Source organism: Corvus hawaiiensis, chromosome 6 (genome assembly GCF_020740725.1).
Source record: "Corvus hawaiiensis isolate bCorHaw1 chromosome 6, bCorHaw1.pri.cur, whole genome shotgun sequence".
NCBI lineage: Eukaryota > Metazoa > Chordata > Aves > Passeriformes > Corvidae > Corvus > Corvus hawaiiensis.
The window spans coordinates 40,322,494-40,344,228 of record NC_063218.1 but is presented as its reverse complement, the minus strand read 5'-3'; the positions used below and the strand labels follow the sequence as shown (position 1 = coordinate 40,344,228).

At 45.0% G+C, this 21,735-nt stretch overlaps 1 protein-coding gene across 4 annotated transcripts in view; it reads left to right on the top strand.

Annotated features, from left to right (window-relative positions):
• Positions 1 to 21,735, top strand: part of PACSIN3 (protein kinase C and casein kinase substrate in neurons 3) — a 24,624-nt gene extending 2,889 nt beyond the window's left edge. For 2 of the 4 annotated variants that reach the window (XM_048308311.1, XM_048308310.1), the window contains exons 2-12: positions 9,357 to 9,440; positions 10,878 to 10,978; positions 11,416 to 11,572; positions 12,342 to 12,577; positions 13,002 to 13,157; positions 13,711 to 13,886; positions 14,681 to 14,801; positions 15,268 to 15,398; positions 16,076 to 16,141; positions 16,655 to 16,815; positions 18,412 to 21,735. In XM_048308311.1, coding sequence (XP_048164268.1) covers positions 10,925 to 10,978; positions 11,416 to 11,572; positions 12,342 to 12,577; positions 13,002 to 13,157; positions 13,711 to 13,886; positions 14,681 to 14,801; positions 15,268 to 15,398; positions 16,076 to 16,141; positions 16,655 to 16,815; positions 18,412 to 18,527 — 1,374 coding nt within the window. In that variant the 5' untranslated portion in view covers positions 9,357 to 9,440; positions 10,878 to 10,924 and the 3' untranslated portion in view covers positions 18,528 to 21,735. The remainder of the gene's footprint in view (positions 1 to 9,356; positions 9,441 to 10,877; positions 10,979 to 11,415; positions 11,573 to 12,341; positions 12,578 to 13,001; positions 13,158 to 13,710; positions 13,887 to 14,680; positions 14,802 to 15,267; positions 15,399 to 16,075; positions 16,142 to 16,654; positions 16,816 to 18,411) is intronic. The other 2 variants (XM_048308313.1, XM_048308312.1) reach the window with 2 other exon arrangements.

Here is a 21,735-nt window from a genome sequence, read left to right as displayed (position 1 = left end):
GCGATGGGTGTAGAGGGTACTCTGTGAGAGGCAACTGTGTCAGATAGATTAAAAAAAAGCCTTAATAGTTCAGTCTAAGACTTTAGTGGATGGGTCAGAAAACAGTGACTGCTGTATCTGGAAGTTTTCATGAAGAATTTAGGATTTTGCTCTTTGAAGAATTACAAAAGAACTTTGCATCCTTGGAGCAGTTAAGAAGCTGTTCAAGTGGTAGCTTTTTGCCACTACCTTGCAGCATGGTGACCCCTGTTAATTTAACATCAAAATGCACTCTGACTGGGCACAAGTTTTTCCAGCAGCACAAAGGAAAATGTCAGTGCAAAGAACATGGTGCATCCTCTGCTGTAATCATCTAGCTTTATTTCAGTGACTGCTACATTAGTTTCAAGTTCCTTCAAGCTGAAATGTGGGCTGAAGCTGGGCACTGCTATAAGGCAGTAAATGTGACTGGCATCCTAATTACATTTGAGCCTTCACTGGTTTCTCCTTGCCGTGAATGGGATGATGGGAATGAGCCTTTCAGACTTGCCATAGTTGGAATTTGTGTGTTAAATCTAGTGATTGTCACTGGGCACTGGAGTTTGTTGAAAAGACATGTGAGAGATCTCCATGGTACCGGGGGCCTGGATCCAGAGGCATTAGGTTTGTGGGGGATTTTATGCTCTCTTAATAGGTGACTGTGGTAGGACTCTGTTTATTGCAACTAAGTTTTTCCAAGCTAGAGGAGTTAGATTACTGCAGACAGCCCATAAGTAACAGTGCTAGCAAGTCTTCAGCCTTCTCAGTCCTGTCCCTGCTGTGAGCTTGCCCAAGCTGGGTCTCTTCTGTTTGCCAGAAGATACAGTACTTGCCTCCTGGGATCTCAGGGACATAGTCAGTTCTTTCAGTCACCTACAGGTGATTTTCTGGTGGTAGTAACTTCTGCTATCTCTCAGTACAGTTCCCCTGTTGCTGAGCCGAACCTCTCCCACTCCTGAGGGTGCTGAGCTGCACCAGCTGCAGTACTGCTGTGCAGAGCTCTGAAGTAGCCTTGATGCTTTTTCTGACAAGGGCAAGAAGCTTTCCTGGAGGATTGGGAGAAGATGTAGCATATTTCACTTCTTGAATGATTGCAGGTATTCACTTTTGCTTCTTGATGTTTTCAGTTAGCTCTTCCTTGTACCAGGACTGGTGAGCTGTGGAAGCCCATGTGAAAGCTCACTGTTGACTCCAGCAGGCTTCTACTCCAATGCAAGCAAACAACTAGGGTTTTGAGCTGCTTCAGGAAGCATTGCAGGGAAATAAAGCCCACTGGGTTGCTGTGTTGTGCTTGTGGTTTTTTTAAAAAGCCTTCCAGTGTTCTTTCCCCACATGTCAGGTTGAACCCTGAGGACCAGAAACTGAGATCATTCCTTTGGGCAGTGGACTGAGAAAGCAAATGACATTCCAGTGATGCTGAACAGTTAAAATCTGTCCTGTCACATGTACACTTTAGGCTGACTGCCCCACTTGCCTGTGTTCTTCTAAAGTATTTTGAATAACATTTGGGATATGAAGTGTTAATAGTCCTGTTTTTCAGCCTGAGATCCAAAAATTTATTTTATGAGGCACTACTGATACCAAGGAGCAGATTCCATGCGGATACTATGAAAGCAGATAAAAGTTGCTCCATGACATGCCAGGCAATGAACTTCAAGAAGAATGTGTGAAGTATTCATGGCCTTTCAGTAGAAGAATTTCAGCCTTTCGGTACTTAAAAGGAGCTTATAAAAAAGAGGGAGAGCAACTTTTTACATGGGCAGATGGCGACTGGACAAGGGGGAATGGTTTTAAACTAGAGGAGAGATTTAGATTAGATGTTATGAAGAAATTCTTTACTCAGAGGATTTCTAGAACAGGTTGCCCAGAGAAGTTGTGGATGCCCCCATCCCTGGCAGTGTTCAAAGCCAGGTTGGATGGGGCTTTGAGCAACTGGTCTAGTGGGTGGCATCCAAGCCCATGGAGATGGGCTTGGAACTAGATGATCTTCGTGGTCCCTTCCAAACCAAACCATTCTATGATTCAATGAAGTATGAATCTCCACAGTGCAGGCCAGTTCCTAATGGCTTTCCTACTTCAACCTTGTTACCTGTGTGTATCTCTGGGAAATCTGTCAGAAAGATGTATGAATACTTTTAGGAGTGGAGTATTGACAAAGTGGCTGATCTGCCAAACTCTTCTTGAACCAGGAGATGATACAAAGGGAATATAAGTCCTCTCCAGTCCACAGAGCAAATGATGCTTTTTCACATGTCTGGTCCTACAAAAGACTATGCAAAATGTCTCTATGTAAAAGCTACTGTACAGTCCTTCCAGTTCATATAGTATTGAAATCTGCCTTACAGTTGCAGTTGTTTTTATGCTGTTTAGATTTTCCTGCAGAGTAAACCTAGCTCTGGTAACAAAAGGTGAAAAAAGAGCCTTGCCGTCAAAGTGGAGGAACTGGTCACACCTGGAACAGAACTAATGGGTGTGATGCTTTAAGCTCATTCTTCTTTACCATAAGAGATGCCCTAGCAGTCAGTCTTATCTTACTCAGCTCTCAATTCAAGGAGTTGGTTGTACTCCCTCCTACAGACTGTTTGGGACTTGAAACTCTGCAGGGAACTGGATGAACTTCAGAAATGCCTTGAGGATGATCTTTCATGTTTTTGTCTACATTATATTAATATTTGGAAGGAAAGTATTCACATAATAAGCAGTTTTAGTAAATCAGCTTTTACCAAGTAAAACCAGAAATCTATTTGATGCAACCATAGATAAAGAAATGCAGCACTTTGAATTAATTTGCCATGATTGTCACGCACTTGGTCTGAAGGACAAATTTCTTGCTAATTCTTATCTCCCATTCCCCTTCCTCAAAAAGCAGTCAGTGGAAAAGACAACTATTGGTAAAGGAAACCCAGAAGTTGCAGAACTGTAGAAGGGTTCCAAGTGGGAGAAGGGAGCATAGAAGGCTGGAGACTTCTGACTGCTGTGCAGTCTAGTGAAGCAAGAAACCACCAGAAGCTCAGTGTTAGAATGGAGCTAACTGGCTTGTGGCTCCCACAAAAGGTTGTTTGATTGCATCGATTGCAGTTGGCTTCCTTAAGACTTCCTAATGCATTAATGTAAACTTGATCCCTGCTTTGGATGTTGCAAGGTGATTCAATCACAGGAGAATATTCCAAGGGCAGGAACTTACTGGAGTTTGCTCCCCATCCGCAACCACAGGAAACACCCCTGATCACCACTTCCCATTATTTCTGCCTTCTTTACTCAGGGTTAGATGAGTCCAGGGTGTTTTATTCTGTCCAACCAAACTTCTTACTCCAAGCCTAGTTGGAGAGGGTAGACTGGCACAGCCTGCTACTACAATGAGTTACCTTTACTAAGTTCCAGGCAACTGTGTCACAGGATGGACTATTGATCTTACCAGTCAATAAGTGCACAAAAAACCATTACCAGATAAGATGCAGATTAAATCCTGGAAAATGTTTACATTCAGTGTGGATTGAGACTGCTGAGGGATATACTAGCTTTGACTAGAGCTTTAAACACCTGCTTATCAGTGATTTAGGAAGAAAGAACTTCCAGTTGTTTGGGGTTCCTTCTGATGAGAAGGGAAGCGCATGTGTTTGCTGGCAAGCTTGGTGTTTGCTTGCAGAGACTGATGAAGCAGGGTGGGAAGTAGCCTGGGAAATACCTAGCATAGAAGCAAACAAGTGAAGAGGCCAGGGAGTGGGACAGCAGAGATTACAGGTTCTCAATATCTGCCTGGGTTAAAACCTTGCCCTGAGAGCCTGGTAAGACACGGAGTGTGAGAGCTGGAAAGTGGGCATGCTGTGACTAATGAGTGCAACAGGAGTGATGCTGTTCACAGGGCTAAGAAAGCAGGCTAGGGTAGTGCTGTTCCTGGTAGCTTGTATGTGTGGCTTCTTACTAAGCTGTCAGCTGCAGCTGCTAAACACATAGACGCAACATACCTGTTTAAATTATTCTAGCAACCATTTTGAATAAAAATGAACATAGCCTATTGCCCTGTTTGAGAATGGTACCCAGTGGTTCAGCTCTGGCTTCTTCCCTCCTTCAGCTCTGTATTTGAGATTATAATAATTTTTTTTAATACAAAGAACAACTGGGAAGAAACCACATACCTTGATAGCCCACTACATTCCTTCATTAACACTGTCTCATAGTGTCACATTAACCAGAATAGATCTGTGTTCCTGTAATATTAAAGATCCTCTACATCATTTTGGAAAAGAGAGCAGATTTTTTTCCCTTCTTTTGGTAAAACAATTTCTGCCTGGTAAAGCTGTGTCAGCCAGGAATCTTAACCCCTAGATCAGCAGCAATGTATTCTTATTAGTAGAAGCCTGTCCTGTAGCCTTGGCTGCTGACAGGGAATAGCTAATAAATGTAGAAAAGATTGAGTTCTGTATGAACACTTTGAAAACAGCTTGGGGTGGTACATGGGGAATGTCTGTCATCAGTACATTACCTTGGTCTGAATGTGAAGACTAAGCTGAAGAAGCTGTGGTCTGAAATAAGAGAATATAATGAAGCAGCACAAGCTCAGGGGGTCAGCCCTTCAAGTGGAACAGGATCTTTTCTGTGTTTTATACTTTGGTATAATCATAGAGAATTTTGCTAGTGGACAGCCACGTGTTCTCTAGAGAATCATGGGCTGGGAGATGGGCTTCTGTTACAGGCTTGCACATAGCTGAAGTGACCTCTGTGTGTAGTTACTGTTCTGCCTGATGTCTCTCTGACCTTTCCCTGGCTGGAGAAATGAGCTGAAATCTTGCTTGAAACTGTATTAGACAGCCCTGGCAGGCTTCAGTCCTTAGGGAGAGGCTGGGAAACACTGGCTTAGTCCCTTTCCCAGTCAGGTGACTGCTGAGGGTGTGACACTGCAGTAAGAGAGATACCTCTAAGGGAAGTTTTGGAGGATCTTTGTGTTACATTGCATCCTTTCTAGCAGTAGATAAGATCTGTCCCCTCTTCAGAAAGGTGAGTACACCTGTAAATACCAGACCTCCTATATAATGGCAGTGGAGAGCACATTACCGGGCATCATCCCAGTTGCTGGTTCAGACCTACTGGATGTGTAATTCCAGAGATGGTGAGTCTGGAAAGCACACCCTGTCCCATGCCCCATTTTGTTCTCTCTGTTGGGGACCTTCCTAGCTCTTCTGTACCAACAGCAGTCCAGTTTGTTACACTGCTGGAGTCATGTGGAATCTCCTGGCTTCAGCTCTCTAGTTTTGTTCTGACAAGTTAAAAGGAAAAAAAAAGGGATTTCATGCTTGTCATTCTGTAAGGGAAGGGGGGCTGCCATCTTTTTTGGATTGTTCAGATTGAAGTGTTTATCTGCAACCTATACCAGAGTGCCAGTGTTTTTGGAGAGAAAAGAATACTTTGACCACTGTGTACAGAAAAATGACCTGGGAATCAAACAAATTGGCTGCAGAAAGTATCAAATTCCTGCCTTGTGGTGGTAGTTGTCTTGAGGTGGAAATTAGTAGCAACCTGTTATTGATTAAAACTTTTGCTTTAGCACCTATATAGAAATTGATCCACAATAAAAATGTGTCTCCACCAAAGCTTCAGTTACTAGATAAATGTAACTCAGTTTGTTCCTACATGTGTCTGCATCCAGCATTTGCTGTTGCACTTGGGAAAGGGGAGTTGGGCAGAAGGCCTTGTCTGGTGGGATATACAAGCTTTGTTTCTGTGGATGAATTCCTGCAAGGTTGCATACACCAGCCCTTTGAGCATTTGTAGAGTTCAGAGGCTTGATCTTGGTGAACTTTGGAAAACAGTTGCTCACAGGGAGTCTCAGGAGGCAGTCAAGCAATGCATAGAAGTGGTGGTGCCTTGGGCATTTGGAGGCTGGAAGTATTGGAATGTAATGTAGATGGAAGAGGATTTCTGTGGTTTACCTGCCTGAGGGAAAGCTTTCAGTGGAGAAGAGCTATTATTACTTTTGGGTCTAGAAGTTTTTGTGGATTGGGACTCTGTTGCACAGATGCTGTGAAAGCATGAAACAAGGCACACCCTATAATGCATAATGGTTTTCACATGTTTTTGAAAGGGAAGGTTTTAGCCTGGCACCTTGGTCTGAGAGCAGGGATCTGTGGTCTGAGATGCATCCCTGACTGCATCATGTGTGAGAATAACAACATGGCTTAAAGGTAAAAACAGCTCTATTGCAATGAACCCTCTGGCATTTTCCCGAGTGCAGCTTGGTACCAGTGAGACAGTCATGAGCCATTCCACCTTTCTGCAGCTAAAGAGCAAGAGCCATTTTTTGATAACTTAATAGGGAGTTGATAGTAGGTGTGGCCCAATAATTATGTTGGCTCCTACATGAGAGCAGGTATGTGGGGGAAGAAGTGAGGTATCTTTTCTAACACTGGAAGCAGAAACAGTTGTAGCTGTCATTTGCATGGTTCAGCTTTCCTGATGTTGCTGGTTGTAGTGGTGTCTGTGATACCTTTATCTGTAATCCTCTGGAGGTGTGAAATTAATAGCAATGTAGTCACTCCTTCCCTCTTCTTCGGAGACCTTGTTTTGCAAGAGCTGCAGTGAGGTCTTAAGTAGCTCTTAAATGTGAGAGCTGATAAAGGTGGGAAGGTAGGAATAAACATTCCTTTGCCCTGCAAATATGATTTGCTAGATAGCCTCCTCCTAGCAGAGGTGGCAGGGGCATCAGGAGGAGTCTTGTATGTAATACTAGCCCACGTAAAACTCCAGTCAACCCAGTATAACTCCAGCTACATTGCTCGTACTATACAGGCTCTGCCAGGCCTCCTGAATCATTTGGTGGCTCTTGCTAAATCAGGCTGTCCACAAGGTATCCCTGTCATCCTTACTTTGCTGTAAAACAACCTCCAGGCTTTGGCACATATATTTAGTTTTCCCGTCAAACTCAGGTTTTCCCTGGTCTCAAACCCTTAGTGGCTTACAACATGTGGTATTTCAGGAATAGATAGGCATGAAGGGGTGGACTGGCAATCTACTTGCTCTTCCAGGGCTCGCTCAGGGTGACAGCAGCAGCTGTTCTTTCCAGCCCCTCTGTGCAGTACTAAGTACCTTCCCTATGTCTGCATGCAGATCCAATTTGATCTGCTGACTGACATGGACTCATGAAGTATGTAAAGTCCAGAAAAAGTCCAGCAGAAAAGGGTCCTTCTTGTTCTTTGACCCTTTTGCTTCTACCAAGCTGGATTTTTCTGGATGTCTATAAAGTCCATACAACTGCAATGGAAATATGTACTCAATGGACTGCTACTCGGGTCATGGAGATTAGCCTGTAGAAATATTATACCACTTCATTGTATTTTCCCACGTAGCTATGGTGCTGATGACTACAGTAAAGCCTTAAGTTGTGGGATACTTTGCCACATGATGTTATGGATGCTGAAAACTCATATATGAGTTCAAAAGCAGGTTGAAGAAATTAATGGAAGAGAAATCTGTTGAGTGCTCATTCATAGGTGCCACATCCAGCTCAGGGAAGTTCCTGTCAGCAAGTGGTTAGAGGCTTGGAGAACACGCAGGGAGGCATCATGTATGCTTGCTCTGTTGTGAAAGTGAGGGAAGGTATCTGCTTTTGGCTGCTGTCTAGAAAGGCTATGAAGCCATGATAAACCTTAGTCTGATCCAGCACAGCTACTACTGTATTTCAGAGCCTGTTAGTGACCGTAAATCTGGTTGAGTTGGTAACTCCTGAGAAAGCAAGCAGATGTGACTCAAATTCTAACATGGAAACTGCAGAAATAATAGATTGAGGTTTTGGGACATTTGTTTTTCCTGACTCTCCCTTGAATGAACAAGCGTGTACTGCCACACAACAGCTTTCCACATTTACCCCCCAAATTCTAGTACCATGTAGTCAGCCCGAATTGGAAACCAGAGATGGAAGGCATGTTTGTGATTCATTGCTTCCTGATGAAGTGGGGATGGGGGAGTGGTGCGGAAAAAGTGATACAGCGTTCATGTGTCATGTATAATTGATCTATGTCTTCATCAGGAGAAAAAAAGAAAGAATGGGTTTTAAATATACCTTTACATAACTTCATGAAGTTTTTTTAAATCATAGCAATTTCAGGAATGTGTAGTCTGGTTTTATTGGGGACTACTGGGAAGCCTTATAAGGTTTTTGATGAGCTTTAACCTTTTATCCAGTGACCTGGACCACTCATAGTCACAACTCTTCCCCCTCAACCTCCTGGCCTCCCCTTCCTCACAAAAAGTCACTAGCTTGCAATAATCCAGTCTGCTTTTCTTTCCTTCCTTCTCTTTGCCTACCTTCTTTCATCTTAAAAATGGTCTTGTTGTCTGGCTAAAAATCCCACTTCCAGGTTTTGCAGGTTCTATTCTCAGCTGCCCTAACCTTCCAGCTGCAGCTGAGTGCTGGTGACTGAGAAGGGATTTTTTGCTTGTCTGTTGTTGAGGTTTTTGTTGTTGTTGTTGTTTTTGATAGACTTTTTTACATTGAGGTAAGTCCCCAGGGATGTAAGCGTGAGATAAGCAAAAATGCCTTATTCTGCCCTTGCTTCTAATAGCCTCTGCAGACCTTTTACTTCTCTTTGCTCTGTGGAAAGCTGATGACAGTTCCCTGTACCATATGGCAAAATAAAGTATTTCTGAGAATATGATGGGAACAGCTTACAGAAGCAAGGGACAAAAAAGCTCTCCTGCTAGAGAGCCATGTCCTACCAGTGCAGTGCTAGGTGCTTGACTACTAAAGGGACTGTAGACCAGAATATGCTTTCTGGTGAGTTTTGGTGGCTTTTTTTTTTTTTTTTTAATGTGGAGTTATCAAGTTCTTTGACTTGGGTATAAATCTTCTTCATCTTTAGTTAAAAGGGACTGGAGAAAAGTGTATGTGTATCCTTCCCTCTTTCTCCCAAAGGCAGCTGTGTGCAAAAGTATATGCAGCAGTGCATGGAGGCTGTGGAGTTTGCTAAACTGGACACTGTCCAGTGAGGGGAGACCGGGCCCCACGTGGGGTGCCTGGGGTCTGTGCTTATTTTAGGCCTTTCTGGCCCAAGCTGTTCCCTGTGCTCAGCTGTTGTGATGCTACCTTTCCTGTACAGTGCTGTCAGCCACCCCAGTGTTTCTATTTTAACTCTCTGGGGCTTGATCTTGTGACACAAGGATTTGGCATCTCTCCTACGTGCTGGAACATGGCATCTCGGGAGGCACGGTGGCTGCAGCTGCTATATCAGAGGGTGCCCCTCCTAAGTAGCTGGTAGAAAAGGGACACCCCTAGGATTGCAGTGCATCAGAACAGGCATCATCCCTTCAAAGGAGTGTCTGACCGTACCCATCTCTGTCTCCTCCAGTCTTTTTTCAGAGTCTGAAGAGCTTGAGACACACTTGCCGGCTTCCCACTGCTCCCCCTTCGGCATCTCACTTTCAGCATTCAGGTATGTAGTTACTGGGGCCAGGAGTAGAGTTGCATGCCCTGGAGGCTGTAAGATGGCTTTGCAGTCAGATGACAAACGGTGGGGAGGGAGGACAGGGACAGCTGGTGGCATGGTGGAGGAATTAGTTTTTCAAGGTTCAGGCACCTGTATGTCATATCCGATTTAACAACTTGCTTCAGTGACTGGAATTCAGTACTTCCAGCCTTCTGAAGAAGAAACAGCATTAATATACTTCTGACACACTCCATGAGATGACACTGGGCAAACATAGCCAAATGTCAAAAATTCCTGCAGTCTGGGTTGGGGCACTTCACTGTGAGGCTCCTGCCACCAAGAAGGATTTGCATGAGGTGGGAGATGTGTACTCTTGACCTGATCTTCATCTCTGCTGTGTGCTCTGTGGGCTGGCAAAATGAGCAGATACCTCTATGGGGTGTGAGGGAAGCTTTTTATAACCAGGAATGTGCAAGGGGAGAAGTGGCAGCAAGGGCTGTGCATGCTGCATTAACCTGGGCTTGTCTGGAAAGGATTGGGTTTGTCAGCAAGTGACTGGGCTTGGGTCCTGTTACTCCTTCTCTCATTCTTGCACAAGAACAACCCTGAACCTCTCTGCAAGGAATTCAGTGTTGTACCACATCAGGAACAAACTAGCAGTGCAAGCCAGCGCAGGGGAATGGGCAAAAGTTCTGAGGCAGCAGAGAATGAGATGAACCTTTTACCTTTCAGCTTCGATTTTGAGCCTAATGCAGTGAGTGTAGTGAAACCAGCAGCTGTGCAAGGATGTTTCTAGGGAAGCAGTGTCCTGCGCTGCTGTTTGGCTGGGTATGCCCCAGCATGTTTCTGTACTTCTGCTCAAGCCCAGCTTGGCTGGTGGGCAGCTTATAGGGCTCCTCCCCATTCAAGACATGCCTGCCTGCTGACTGCTCAGCCTTGTTTTCCTGTCAGTTGTTGTAATCCCGTAATCCTGAGTCATACTGGGAAGCTGGAGTCATCTTCATTGACAGAAGATTTATTTAAAATCTTTCAAGGCAGATTTCAAATAGCTTTAGCTACCTCAGTTTCTATTACCCTCTTGAGGGCCTTTGTTAAGAAAGGGATCTCTGCAGAAGTATTTGGTGCTGCTGAAGAGTGTTGGATTCACGAGCATCTCTGATATCTGTACAGCCAAGGTTTGGCAACATTGTCTTCTATGACATCCTTTCCCAATGTGTTACAGGCCTGCCAAGGAGGCCTCCTGTCTGCAGGGAGGGAGGACGCCAGTTCAGTCCTGGGCATCTCTGCTGGACCTTGCCATTTGCAGCTGGAGGGGCACTGATGCCAGTACTTGACGGCAGGGCAGCAAGTTGGGCTCCTCCAGCTCCAAGAGTCATGGAGAACCATGCTGTCTGCAAAGGCTCAGCCACTGCTGTGTTTGAAGTCACTTTTCTCTATTCTCAGGTTAACTGAAATCTGCAAACATTCCCTGCTGCAAGAAAAAGAGGGTGATGTCATCAGAAGATGATGCTGGTGGGGAGGTTCCTGGGGGCAGTTTCTGGGAGGTAAGGAAGGATAATTGGAGTGTGAGGGAGGTAGGAGTGTCATCTTACCACCCACTGGTGGAATTACCAGTGGGTTGAGTTCCGGGTCTGTGGGTGACATGTTGCCCTTGAGGAGTGGAAGGGAGGAACTGTGGGAAGGTTCAGTACCATGCTGTGTGTTACTGCAGGGAGTAGGTGACTTCCACAGATGCTGTGGAATGAGAGTTCCTTGTTCAGCTGACATAGCTCTGAGCTGTGAGAGAAACAAGCAAAGCATCTCAGCCTCTTCTCTCCAGTGCTGTGTTTGCCTGAGAGTGCCAAAGGCGGGTCTGAGCCCAGATGCTGGCTTCAGAAGGGCCCATGTTCCCTCCCCATGCAATAATGGGCCTGCTGTTGTCTGTACTGAAGGAACATGAAAGTCAGTACAGTATAAACAATAATGTTGTGTGACGTTTCAGGCTGGAAACTACAAGCGGACAGTGAAACGTGTGGATGATGGGTACCAGCTCTGCAATGACTTAATCTCCTGCTTCCAGGAGCGAGCCAAGATAGAGAAGAACTATGCCCAGCAGCTAACACAGTGGTCCCGTAAGTGGAGGACCAATGTGGAGAGAGGTAAAGTTGGCATATTAGACTGGGAACAGGAGGCAATCATTGCACTCTGCTCTGAGTGCTATCTCTTACTGAGGTGACATTGTTTCTTTCAGGGACAGGCTTCCCTTCCCCAGTAAGGGGGTGACTTTCTTGGGTGTCTTTTTTGTGTGTTTGCCTGTTTTTGTAGTCAGCCCTCTGATTCACTTAGAGAGGGGTTCTCTTGTCATGTGCTTGGTTATTAAAAAAAATAAGTCTGTGTGCTTAGTTTGGCAAGTCCTTGGGCAGTCCATGTCTTAAATCAAGCTGGAGATACCCCCTTTTTAAGGATGGCTTAGCTGTCTTCTCCTCCAGTCTGAGAATAACTATTAATGCTGTGATTTAGTGGCAGTGTGGTCAAACTCACAAAGTAACAGGAAACAATGGGACAGATGTCCCAAAGGACCTACTGGTCTGTGGAGCAGAAGCCTAGCTTCAGTCATGAACTAATGTTGCTGTCTGTCCTGAAGCTCAGGGCAGATTTGGGAAGAGAATTTTCTACAGAAACCTTCTCCTAGCAGGCACCATCTGGAACAGTTGAGGCTGCCCAAAGAAATGCCCATCTCATCCAGCTCTAACAGCCAGTCTAGATGCTGCCTGGTGGGACTGTGGAGACCAGTCAGTGCTGACTTGTTTGATTGGATAGAGTTAGGGAAGTGACTCCATACTGGTAGAAGTATGCAGGAGAAAAAGAATCTGCAATCCTTTCTGTGGGCAGTAGGTATAAGAGCCCCTGTGGTGCTTATTCCTGCAGGTCCGCAGTATGGTACTCTGGAAAAGGCCTGGCATGCCTTCCTGACGGCTGCAGACAAACTGAGTGAAATTCATTTGGCTGTCCGGAACCACCTGGCTGGTGAAGACTCGGATAAGATCAAGGCCTGGCAGAAGGAGGCTTACCACAAGCAGATGATTGGAGGCTTCAAGGAAACAAAGGATGCAGAGGATGGGTTCCGCAAGGCCCAGAAACCCTGGGTGAAGAAGATGAAAGATGTAAGCAAAGTGTGAATGGGGAAAGAGATAAGGGCAGTAGAGCTGGCTGCCGGATTTCAAGAGCCACTGGGCAAACAAATGAGGTTAGCCAGAGTAGCAGAGAATCCCAGAGAGGGAGGGATGTCTCAAGGGTCTTGTTCTTATGGTTTTATAACTCCTGCCTGTATGGGAAGACTTTGGTAACAGGTTCTGTATTCCTGCACAGATGACATGTTAGCTAAGCAGGTTTTTTCAGAGCAGGTGAGCTCTGAAAAAGAGATCATTTGAAGGTACCTCTTCCCACTGGAGCATTGTTTACTAAATGCTGAATTGGCATTCCTGTTAGGTTGCTGCAGACTTTAACAAATGTTAACATGCCTCCTCTGAGTATTGGAGAATCAGTGTTCGCAAGATCATGGCTTTTTCTGCATCCCTTCTCCTACAGGTGGAGACTTCTAAGAAAAACTACCATGCAGCCCGGAAGGAGGAGAAAACAGCCCATACAAGGGAGAACCATGCCAAGGCAGACTCATCTGTCTCCCAGGAGCAGATGCGCAAGTTGCAGGAGCGCGTAGAGAAGTGCACTCAAGAGGCTGAGAAGGTGCGTGTGAGTTGTATGGATGGGGGTCACAAGGCTACTCCTTTCAAGGAAAAAGCATTGGTGGTAATGTCCCTCGGTGAAATGACTCCTGCTGAAGCCTGATGTGAGATCCCATCGTCTGAGGTTTTAGTGAGCTGGACTGAGACTTCAGTAACCAAGGTTTCTGTCTTTGGAGTTGGGCAAGATCCTAATTAATAAACAAATTTAAAATAAAAAAGGAAAAAAGTGTAGGGGATTTGGTGCAGGGGGGTGGAACCTCTAGAGCTGAAGGCTTGGCTACCAAAAATAGAAGATTTGTCTGTCCAGAAGAGGGAAAAGCATGGAAGGTCCTGTACAGAAGAGAGTAGCAAGGAAGAACAGGAAATTTGCAAGAATATTAGGAGAGCAATGGACTGGGACACTAGCTATGGGATGTCTTCTTATTTCTTTGGTGTGTTTGCTCAACAGTGAAGGGTAGAAAAGAACTTGTCAGTCCCAAGCCAGAGTAGGGAGGGGTTGTTACTTGTTTGCCATCGGGGCAACACATCTCACCATTGCTGTGCTCCTGCTACAGTGCAAGGATCAATATGAGAAGATGCTGGAAGAGTTGAACCGCTACAATCCCCGCTACATGGAGGACATGGAGCAAGTGTTTGAGGGCTGTCAGGAGGCAGAGCGCAAGCGATTGTGCTTCTTTAAGGAGATGCTTCTGAACCTGCACCAGCATCTCAACCTCTCCACTAATGAAAGGTACTGGCCCTGATACAGGGGGAATTGTGCCAGCCAGGAGTGCTTAGGCTCTGGTGAGGGGTGCCAGTTCTGGCATCTCTGCAAGCTGCTTGCTTGCATCAGCCAGATCTTGTTCCTTCCCCTTTCAGGTGTATCTTAGAACTGGCATTTGGTCTCTTTAAAGGGACCAGTGCTGGGGTCTGTGATTGTGGGCTCCCCAGAGAGGATTTTCTGCCTTCAAACCCTTCCTCTTTCACTACTGTCCAGTACTGTCCTGTGTGTGTACTTCTATCCTATGAAATGCCTCCATGTTGCTATATATAATCCCAGGCTAAAGAATGTAGCTCTGTTGCCTTCTAGTACTGATGGTTATTCCACCCATTTTGCCCTTAGTAGGGAGGCCTTTTGTGAAGTAGTGCCTGTAAGCCCTAAGAGGGGTTACACAATGGGTAATAGGTGTAGCCAAAAATCTTCTGTGCCCCTTTTATGGTAGAGGCAACAAATCTGAACCACCTCCATGTCTGTGTGCAAGAAAGTGCCGAGTTCTTTCAGTGCTCATTTAATGAGCTGTGCTGAGAGCTGGCACTTGTTAGGCACTGCCACACCAAACAAGCCTGTCCCGTTTGCCAAGCTGACTCTCCTGTAAGAGTGGCTGTGTTTTCCTAGGGCTGAATAGGTGCTGCTCTAGCACCTAATCTTGTGTGATTGAGGATGCTATGTAATTGTGCATGAGGTTAATCTCTTCCTTCCTACTTGGCTTTTGGGAAACTGCCGAGGGACTTGATTGCTGGTGGTTTTGTTTGTTCTGGTCATAGCTTTCATGCGTTGTATCGGGATCTCCACCAAGTCATCATGGCTGCAGACAACCAGGAGGACCTGAAGTGGTGGCGCAACACTCACGGACCGGGCATGGCGATGAATTGGCCTCAGTTTGAGGTGGGGTAGCATTCTAGACGGTGTTAATGCTATTTCCAAACAATTAGCTGCTTTTCTGAAATTGGCAGATTACTAGTCTTGTGTTGGAAGGATCATGTCTTTGCTCAGCAAGCTTGGTGTGTTAGGCTCTTCTGAAATTGTTGTTGTGTTGCAAGCTGTCTGGTGCCCAAAGGGGCATACATAGGCTGCCAAGCTATACTCCAGCCATCCAGCTGCAAGGTCAAAGAACAGGAGGTGGTGCTCAGGGCCATGGGACAGCTTTCTGTGATGATTTTCTCACAGCCTCTTGTTGCGCCTTGGGATTCAACAGAAGTAAGCCTGCTATGCCAGCAAGGCTCTAGAGCTGACCAGTTCGGCTGCTACTGAAGTACAACCTTGTCTTCTGTCCTTCTATATTGGGCAGAAAAGATGTATGCAGCTTTTCTATCTGAGTGGCTTGATAGTATTACTGGTTTTCTCTGGACAGGAATGGTCCCTCGAAACACAGCGGCAAATCACCAAGAAGGAGAAGAGTGGCAAGATGGGTGATGATGTCACACTGACCAGCATTTTGCCTGCACGAGATGGTGTTGTCTCACAGACCCCTCTGCAGACAAGGTAAAGGCTGAATTCTGGGATACATCAGGTTAGGAAAAGTACAGTCCTGCCTAGGGCCGTGAATGAGTTGGATTGATAGGAGTATCTCTTCCTTAACTTCCTGTCTCTTGCCCATGGCCTTGCCTGTGGCACTCTGGAAAAGGCCATGTAGAAAATGCAGTTTAGGGTAGCTGTTTGGTTTTGGGTTTGTTTTGTTGTGTTTTTAGGGGTTTGTTTTGTTTGTTTGTTTTTGTTTGTTTGTCTAGCACATTCTGCCTCACAAAGTGCCTTCCTTGTAAAGATCCTTCTAGTGACAAGATTTAGCCCAGTCTGACTAGTGCTGTCTGATTCTGGCATGCATTTCCCCAGTTCTTCCTCCCAGAGAGGGTGAGAAGTGTTGGGAGTTGTGTGGTTTCCTAAATGAAGGCAACAAATTTTTATTGTTTTTCCCTGGTATGGTTCTGAGTAGTACCTGACAAGTTTGGGTATAGCTGCTTCCCTTGCCAGGAGGCAAGCCTGGAGAATAGGGAGAGGCAGAACAGACTCATCCTACCGTTCCAATAGCTGTCCTGCTTTAAAAGGTAGACTCTGGCCAAAGTGAACTGAGCAGAGAAGAATGGGGATATAGAGATTTCTCAAGGCCACTACTGTATTTCACAGTCAGTTGGATTCAGGGGGCCCTATTTGCCAATCTACAGGTTTTCCTATCAAGAGGAGCAGAACAGCCTCTTCTATGACACCCTGAAGGCACCAACCCATGTGAAGTTAGTATGGAACATAGCCTCTGCAGGGTTTTTTTGGGTTTCAGGTGTCTGTCCTCTGCTGCTCTTCCCCTCTGCTCTTGTCCCTGACCTGGAAAACATAATTCCAGACATCTCTTCAAGATGCACAACATGGCTTTTCCTCTCTGTTTTATTCTTGGCTGGAATAACTCTGGATGCAGCTGGGCTCTCCAGTTAGGACTGGCCTTCCTTGTGTGAGAGGGTCTGCTAGAGTAGGATGAGGTCATGAAGAGTGTGCGTGTGTGAAAATACTTTGAGAGCATGTTACCCCCTTGGCCCTCAGGGCTCAAATGTGGGGTGCTTTCAACAAAATGTAGTATCTCCTGAGATATCTCTTCCTTGTTCACCCTTGCTTGGCTGTTGGGCCTCTTGCACCCTGTCCTATAGCAGAGCAGTCTCAGGGGGAGTCAGGGTAGTGCATGATTGGGGAGGAGGTGGGTGAACGATCAGTCTACTAACAACCATCTTGTCCTCTCTCACCTTCCACACACAAAGCGGAGGGAAGGAAGATATTTCGGAGTGGTCAGATGAGGACACTCCCAAGAAGTGCCTGGATGCCAACGGGCATGAGGATGACCTAAAGGTACCAGGTGTACGGGTACGAGCACTCTATGATTACACAGGACAGGAGGCTGATGAGCTGAGCTTTAAAGCAGGTACACAAGCACTAATCTCTTACTAACCTTTTGCTGTCCTCACTCGGGCTGACTGAATGATTGAAACACTCTGTAAGAATTGGATGTCCACTTGAAAACTGACACTTATCCTTCCCTTGGTCTGACCCACTACCAGCTCCTTCAAAGTGGATGATACAGTGGGAAATCTAATTTTTTCTAGACTAAAAGCTAGTGAGACCGCATGGAAAGAGACTGTCTAGGCCTTGGTCAGAATGCAGGGAGAGCACACCCCAAGTGATAAAACAGATCCTTCCTGCCTCCTCTTAGGGCATTTACTTTGAATTGTGTCTTGAAACTTTATTAAATGCTTCTCCCTGCACCATTGATATAAAAATTACGTGGGTGTTCTGGATCATCTTTTCAAGTAATGTGAAGATAGGTATTTTGGGAGAAAGCTCACCTGACTTACGTGTACTACTGAAGGCAGAGGTCAGCTGGCAAAAACAGCTATGCAAACTGTTGCTCAAAATGGCTATCTTGACGATGGAGATCCTGGCTTGCAGCAGAGGATTGAGTGCTGGAGCAAACAGACCTGTCCCCTTTTCTTCCTTTAGTTAGTTTGCATGTGCCCTCTTCTCAACTTCAAGAGGACATCTGGATCTTGGGAGTGTTTCTGATCTTGCTTGTTTTGAGTTTTACATGGTATCTCTGTGCTATATCTCTCCAAAATGCACCCATTGAAAGTCACTGAAGTCATTCTGTAGCAGAGCCTTTGTGCCTGAGGCCAGTATCTATGCTGCTGTGTTACCATACTGGTAAACTTCCTAACACTAACTTTTTGCTTTAAAATATCTTGCAATGTGGGTGCTCTAGAACTTGACTTTGTTCTTTCTTTCCACTCAGCAGATGAAAGGGGTATGACTTGTTAGTTGCAGTCATCTTCTTTTTGAATCTCCTCTGAGCAACACATACCAGTAAGGCTTCAGCTTAACAGCAGTGACTTTCTGAGACTCTAACAGTGTGGGATGTGCCTATTGATGCAGTCAGACTCCCTCTCTGGCAGAAGTATGACCTTGTGGTAGAGGAGAGGCTCTTTCTGCCCCTTCCCAAAGTAGATGTGAGACTGTTAAGAGTCTTTCCTGGTCATAGTCTGAGAAATCAGTTGATTTCATGCCTTACTGGTCAAACCAGACACTCCATCATGGAATAGGCATTTTGGGTCCTAACAGCCGGAGCTTAGCAGCTTCTTGTATTTCCTTCCCACTTGCCTATCAGAGGAGCCACTAAGAAAAAACTGTCTCAGATCCATCTGATCACACTGGCTTGTAAGCATGTTCCTTAGGGAGAGAAAAGCAGGCAGAATTCTAGGGCACAAAAGATTTCTGATGCTGAATAGAAGAAGTGAAAGTCTGTTTAAGTTCCTTGGCTGAGGTGATGGTACTGAGTGTAAATACTGAAGAGATCAGTAATTCTGGCTTTGATTAAACTGTGCATTATGATATGGGTGTTGATAAGGGGAGAAAAGTGTGGTGATTCAGACCAATAGTCTTGCTTTTTATTAAGTCATCTTAGGTGGGTAAAAATGCCATGCTACCTTTCTCAAGGCTGCCTCCTAATGACTATTCTTACTTTTAGGTGAAGAACTAATGAAGATTAGTGAGGAAGATGAGCAGGGCTGGTGCAAGGGGCGACTTCTCACTGGTCAAGTTGGACTCTATCCTGCTAATTATGTTGAAAAGGTTGGATCATGATTACTGCTGCCTTGCCAGTGCCTCACAGCCATACCAGCGTCTCCTGCAGAGGTCCCTGGGTCATTCCTGGCCCAACCCACCTTTGCAGTATATCCAGCAGCTTCTGGACTTTAAAGGCACATATTCCATGTAATTAATGCTTCATTTTAAACATCTAGAGCCATAGGGATTTTCTAAAAAATAAACAAGGATGAATAAAGACTTTTCTGAGCACTACAGTAGTGCAGGAGTGCAGAAAGAAACAGATCTTTTTGACTTGCATTCAGTGAAAGGAGATAAGTTTTTTTCATGGAGCTCTATAAAAGAGAAAGCACGCTTCCTTGCCTTCAATGCACATGCCATCCATAGGGTGTTGAGGTCTGCCCTGCCTCCAGGCTTTCTGTTCAAGGAATTTTGGATGTGCAGGGTAATAGGGAACTTCTACTATTGTTTCCCCTTTTTAGCTCCATCAAGCTGACCAGCAGAAAGCTCTTCGTTCTCCCACATCTTTTATAAGGTTTTGGTATCCCTCACCTGCAAGCTTGTTGGCTTGCCTGGTAAGGCAGCTGGTATAAGTGATACAGCTTCAACCTGAACATCCCTCTCCACTGCCCTCATATTTATTGGGATAACCCCAGGAATGAATGACAGTATAGCTGAGGCGCAGGAGAAAAAAGCTGCTGTCTTGCATGGTGTGGCTGTTAAGGCTGATGAGTTGTGAACAGACCTGTTGTGCAGCAAGTTGGAGTTGACTGAATGCTCCCTGAGCTAAAATGGACTTTGACACATGCTGAAGGTTGGTTTTAACAAAATGACAGCCACAATCCAGTGCTGTTCTGGTTAGGATCCCTAAATTCACTTGTATATGTTGGGGTTTCTAATGAATCTAGATTATTTTGGCTACACCTCTCTTCAAGAGCACTTTGTGCACAGCAGACACCCTCTTTTTTTCCTCTCCTACATCTTGACTTACACAGGGCTAGAAGTGCACTCCCTGCTTTGCCAAAGACCCCTGCACTGTGATGAGGGTTGCACTGTGGAAGCTGCCTGCTGGCTGGCACAAATTAGCCATAGAGGGGCAACTCCCTTTCTTGTCCTGAATTGCTGCAAGTGCACTTACGACCATGTGTTAAGTGCCATTCAGCAGGGAGGATGTATCAAACATCTTTATCTCACCTGTCCTTCCGCTTTGAAAAGCCTGTGAGGCTGCTGGGAAGACCTGGCATCCTGATATGTATGCATCTGCATATTCCAACATAGGGACTGATAAGCCCAAGAGCTTGAGGGCACAAAAAACTGGAAAAGCTCCCACTGTTGGAGAAACAAAGGCAAAAAAGCAATTGCTTAAAAATGGCTTACTTAGTACATCTGCTTGAAACTGCTGCTGAAATGCATTTTGAGTTCGTAGTAACCTTCTGTAATGACATTCTTATTCTGGCCTAGCAAGTGTAAGTGACCTGGCTAAGTCAGACTCACAAAACTCAGTCTCCACCAACTGCATGGGGTGAACTGCTTCAGAGCCGTTTGGAAAAAGGGTGCTACACATAAGAAAGTCTGAAGTCATGGGTATAACTGGGATTAAATGGCCAGTAGGGTGTTAACAGCAGCTAGTAAGCCAAAATGTAGACTGAAACAGAGGAGGGGATGGACGAATTCAAACACCGTTAATTTATGAGGAGTAAAGTATCACAAACATCTCATTGCCTGGCTGACAGCAGAAATTAACCTTTTACAGCATACTGGATGCCTTGAAATGTAGTCTGCCATGGACAAAGAGATGGGGGACTAATGTTATTTAGTGCTTTTGTGAGACCACAGAAACTTAAGAGTTGAACAGTTTTGCTCAAAATATCCCTAGCACTGCATTTCATGAATGGGAAGGAGGGGTGAAAACTAAAAGAACAGGCTGAAGCATTTTGCTCAGAGTCTATTTAATTTCTCAAGAAAAGAGAAAGTATTTCTGAAAGGCAATTAAATATCTAAGCAACAGACATTAAAAATGCCTGATTTTAGCTATGAATTTACTTAGTATTCTAGGTTCAATATCTGAAGATGTTTCTAGGCTTATGCCATGTAATTAGAGGTGTTGGTGTATAAACACTGGGATTTATTTAAAGATCTAGTCTCTGCTTTCAGTTCTGTGTCCCAGGTAAAAGTATTGTTACTGTTGTGCAGTAATTACAAGTGTTCCACTCGCTGACCCACACTGAAATGATTTGTTGCTTCTTTGTCCCAGCACATGTGAATGTGAAGAGAGCCATGCCTGCCAGGCTTCTGAGAGAACTGAGACTAAAACAGTGCTAAAATGACCTGAGCTGTCCTATAAACAATACTGAAGTGTCCCTGATAAGCCTGCATATTTCAAGCACTAATGCTAGGATTTCATGTAAGGTCAAAAAATGGTAGAAGGGAGCTACAGAGGATAGCATGGAAAATTGATTTCAACTCCTCTTCTGAGTTTTAGTCAGGCTGTAATTAGGGATGGAGCTCAGTGTGGCCAGAATGTGCTAAAGGACAGAAATGCCCAGCAGATGGGACCTCTGATTACAGTACAAACAACCTGAAATTCCACAGGACAAAGTCTGAACAGACTTGTTTGTCCTAGGAAAACATGACCACCTGATTATAATGGGCTGCTTGAAGGTTTCCAGAAATAGCGACATATTGCAGCTTATGTGAACAAGTCCCCTAAGGAATGTTTGCACATCAGAAATTCCTGCCAAGAGCTGAAGTAATGGACAGCAGACAACACATAGAGAATGAAGAACTGCTTGGCTGGACTATACCTCATAAACTGGCATGGCACTTAGTCCTGGCTACCCAAAACCATCTGGATTAGTAGAAGAGAGCCTGTGTAGTAAAAATCCAGCTAGAGGGAAGGAAAAAAAAAAAAACCCAAACCAACCCACATCTAATACTCTTATAATAAAGTAATAGCTCTGCCTAGATACTTGGTTTTCCACAGAAGCAAATGAGGTTTTGTTAACCACAAAGATTCTAGTTGAAACTTGCCATCCATGCCATGCCAAAAGTTTTGTGTGTGAACAGAGACATGTACCCATGAACTAATTGCTGTGCCTGAATTCCAGAAGGCCAGTGAAGCCTGTTCTTCCCCCATGATTTTTGTAAAAAAAATACAAATGCATCTCTGTGCCTGATGGGCAACACAGTGAAAACTTATCTAGTCATATTTTATTTTTTAATAAAGCCATTCCTTGTGGAAAGCTCA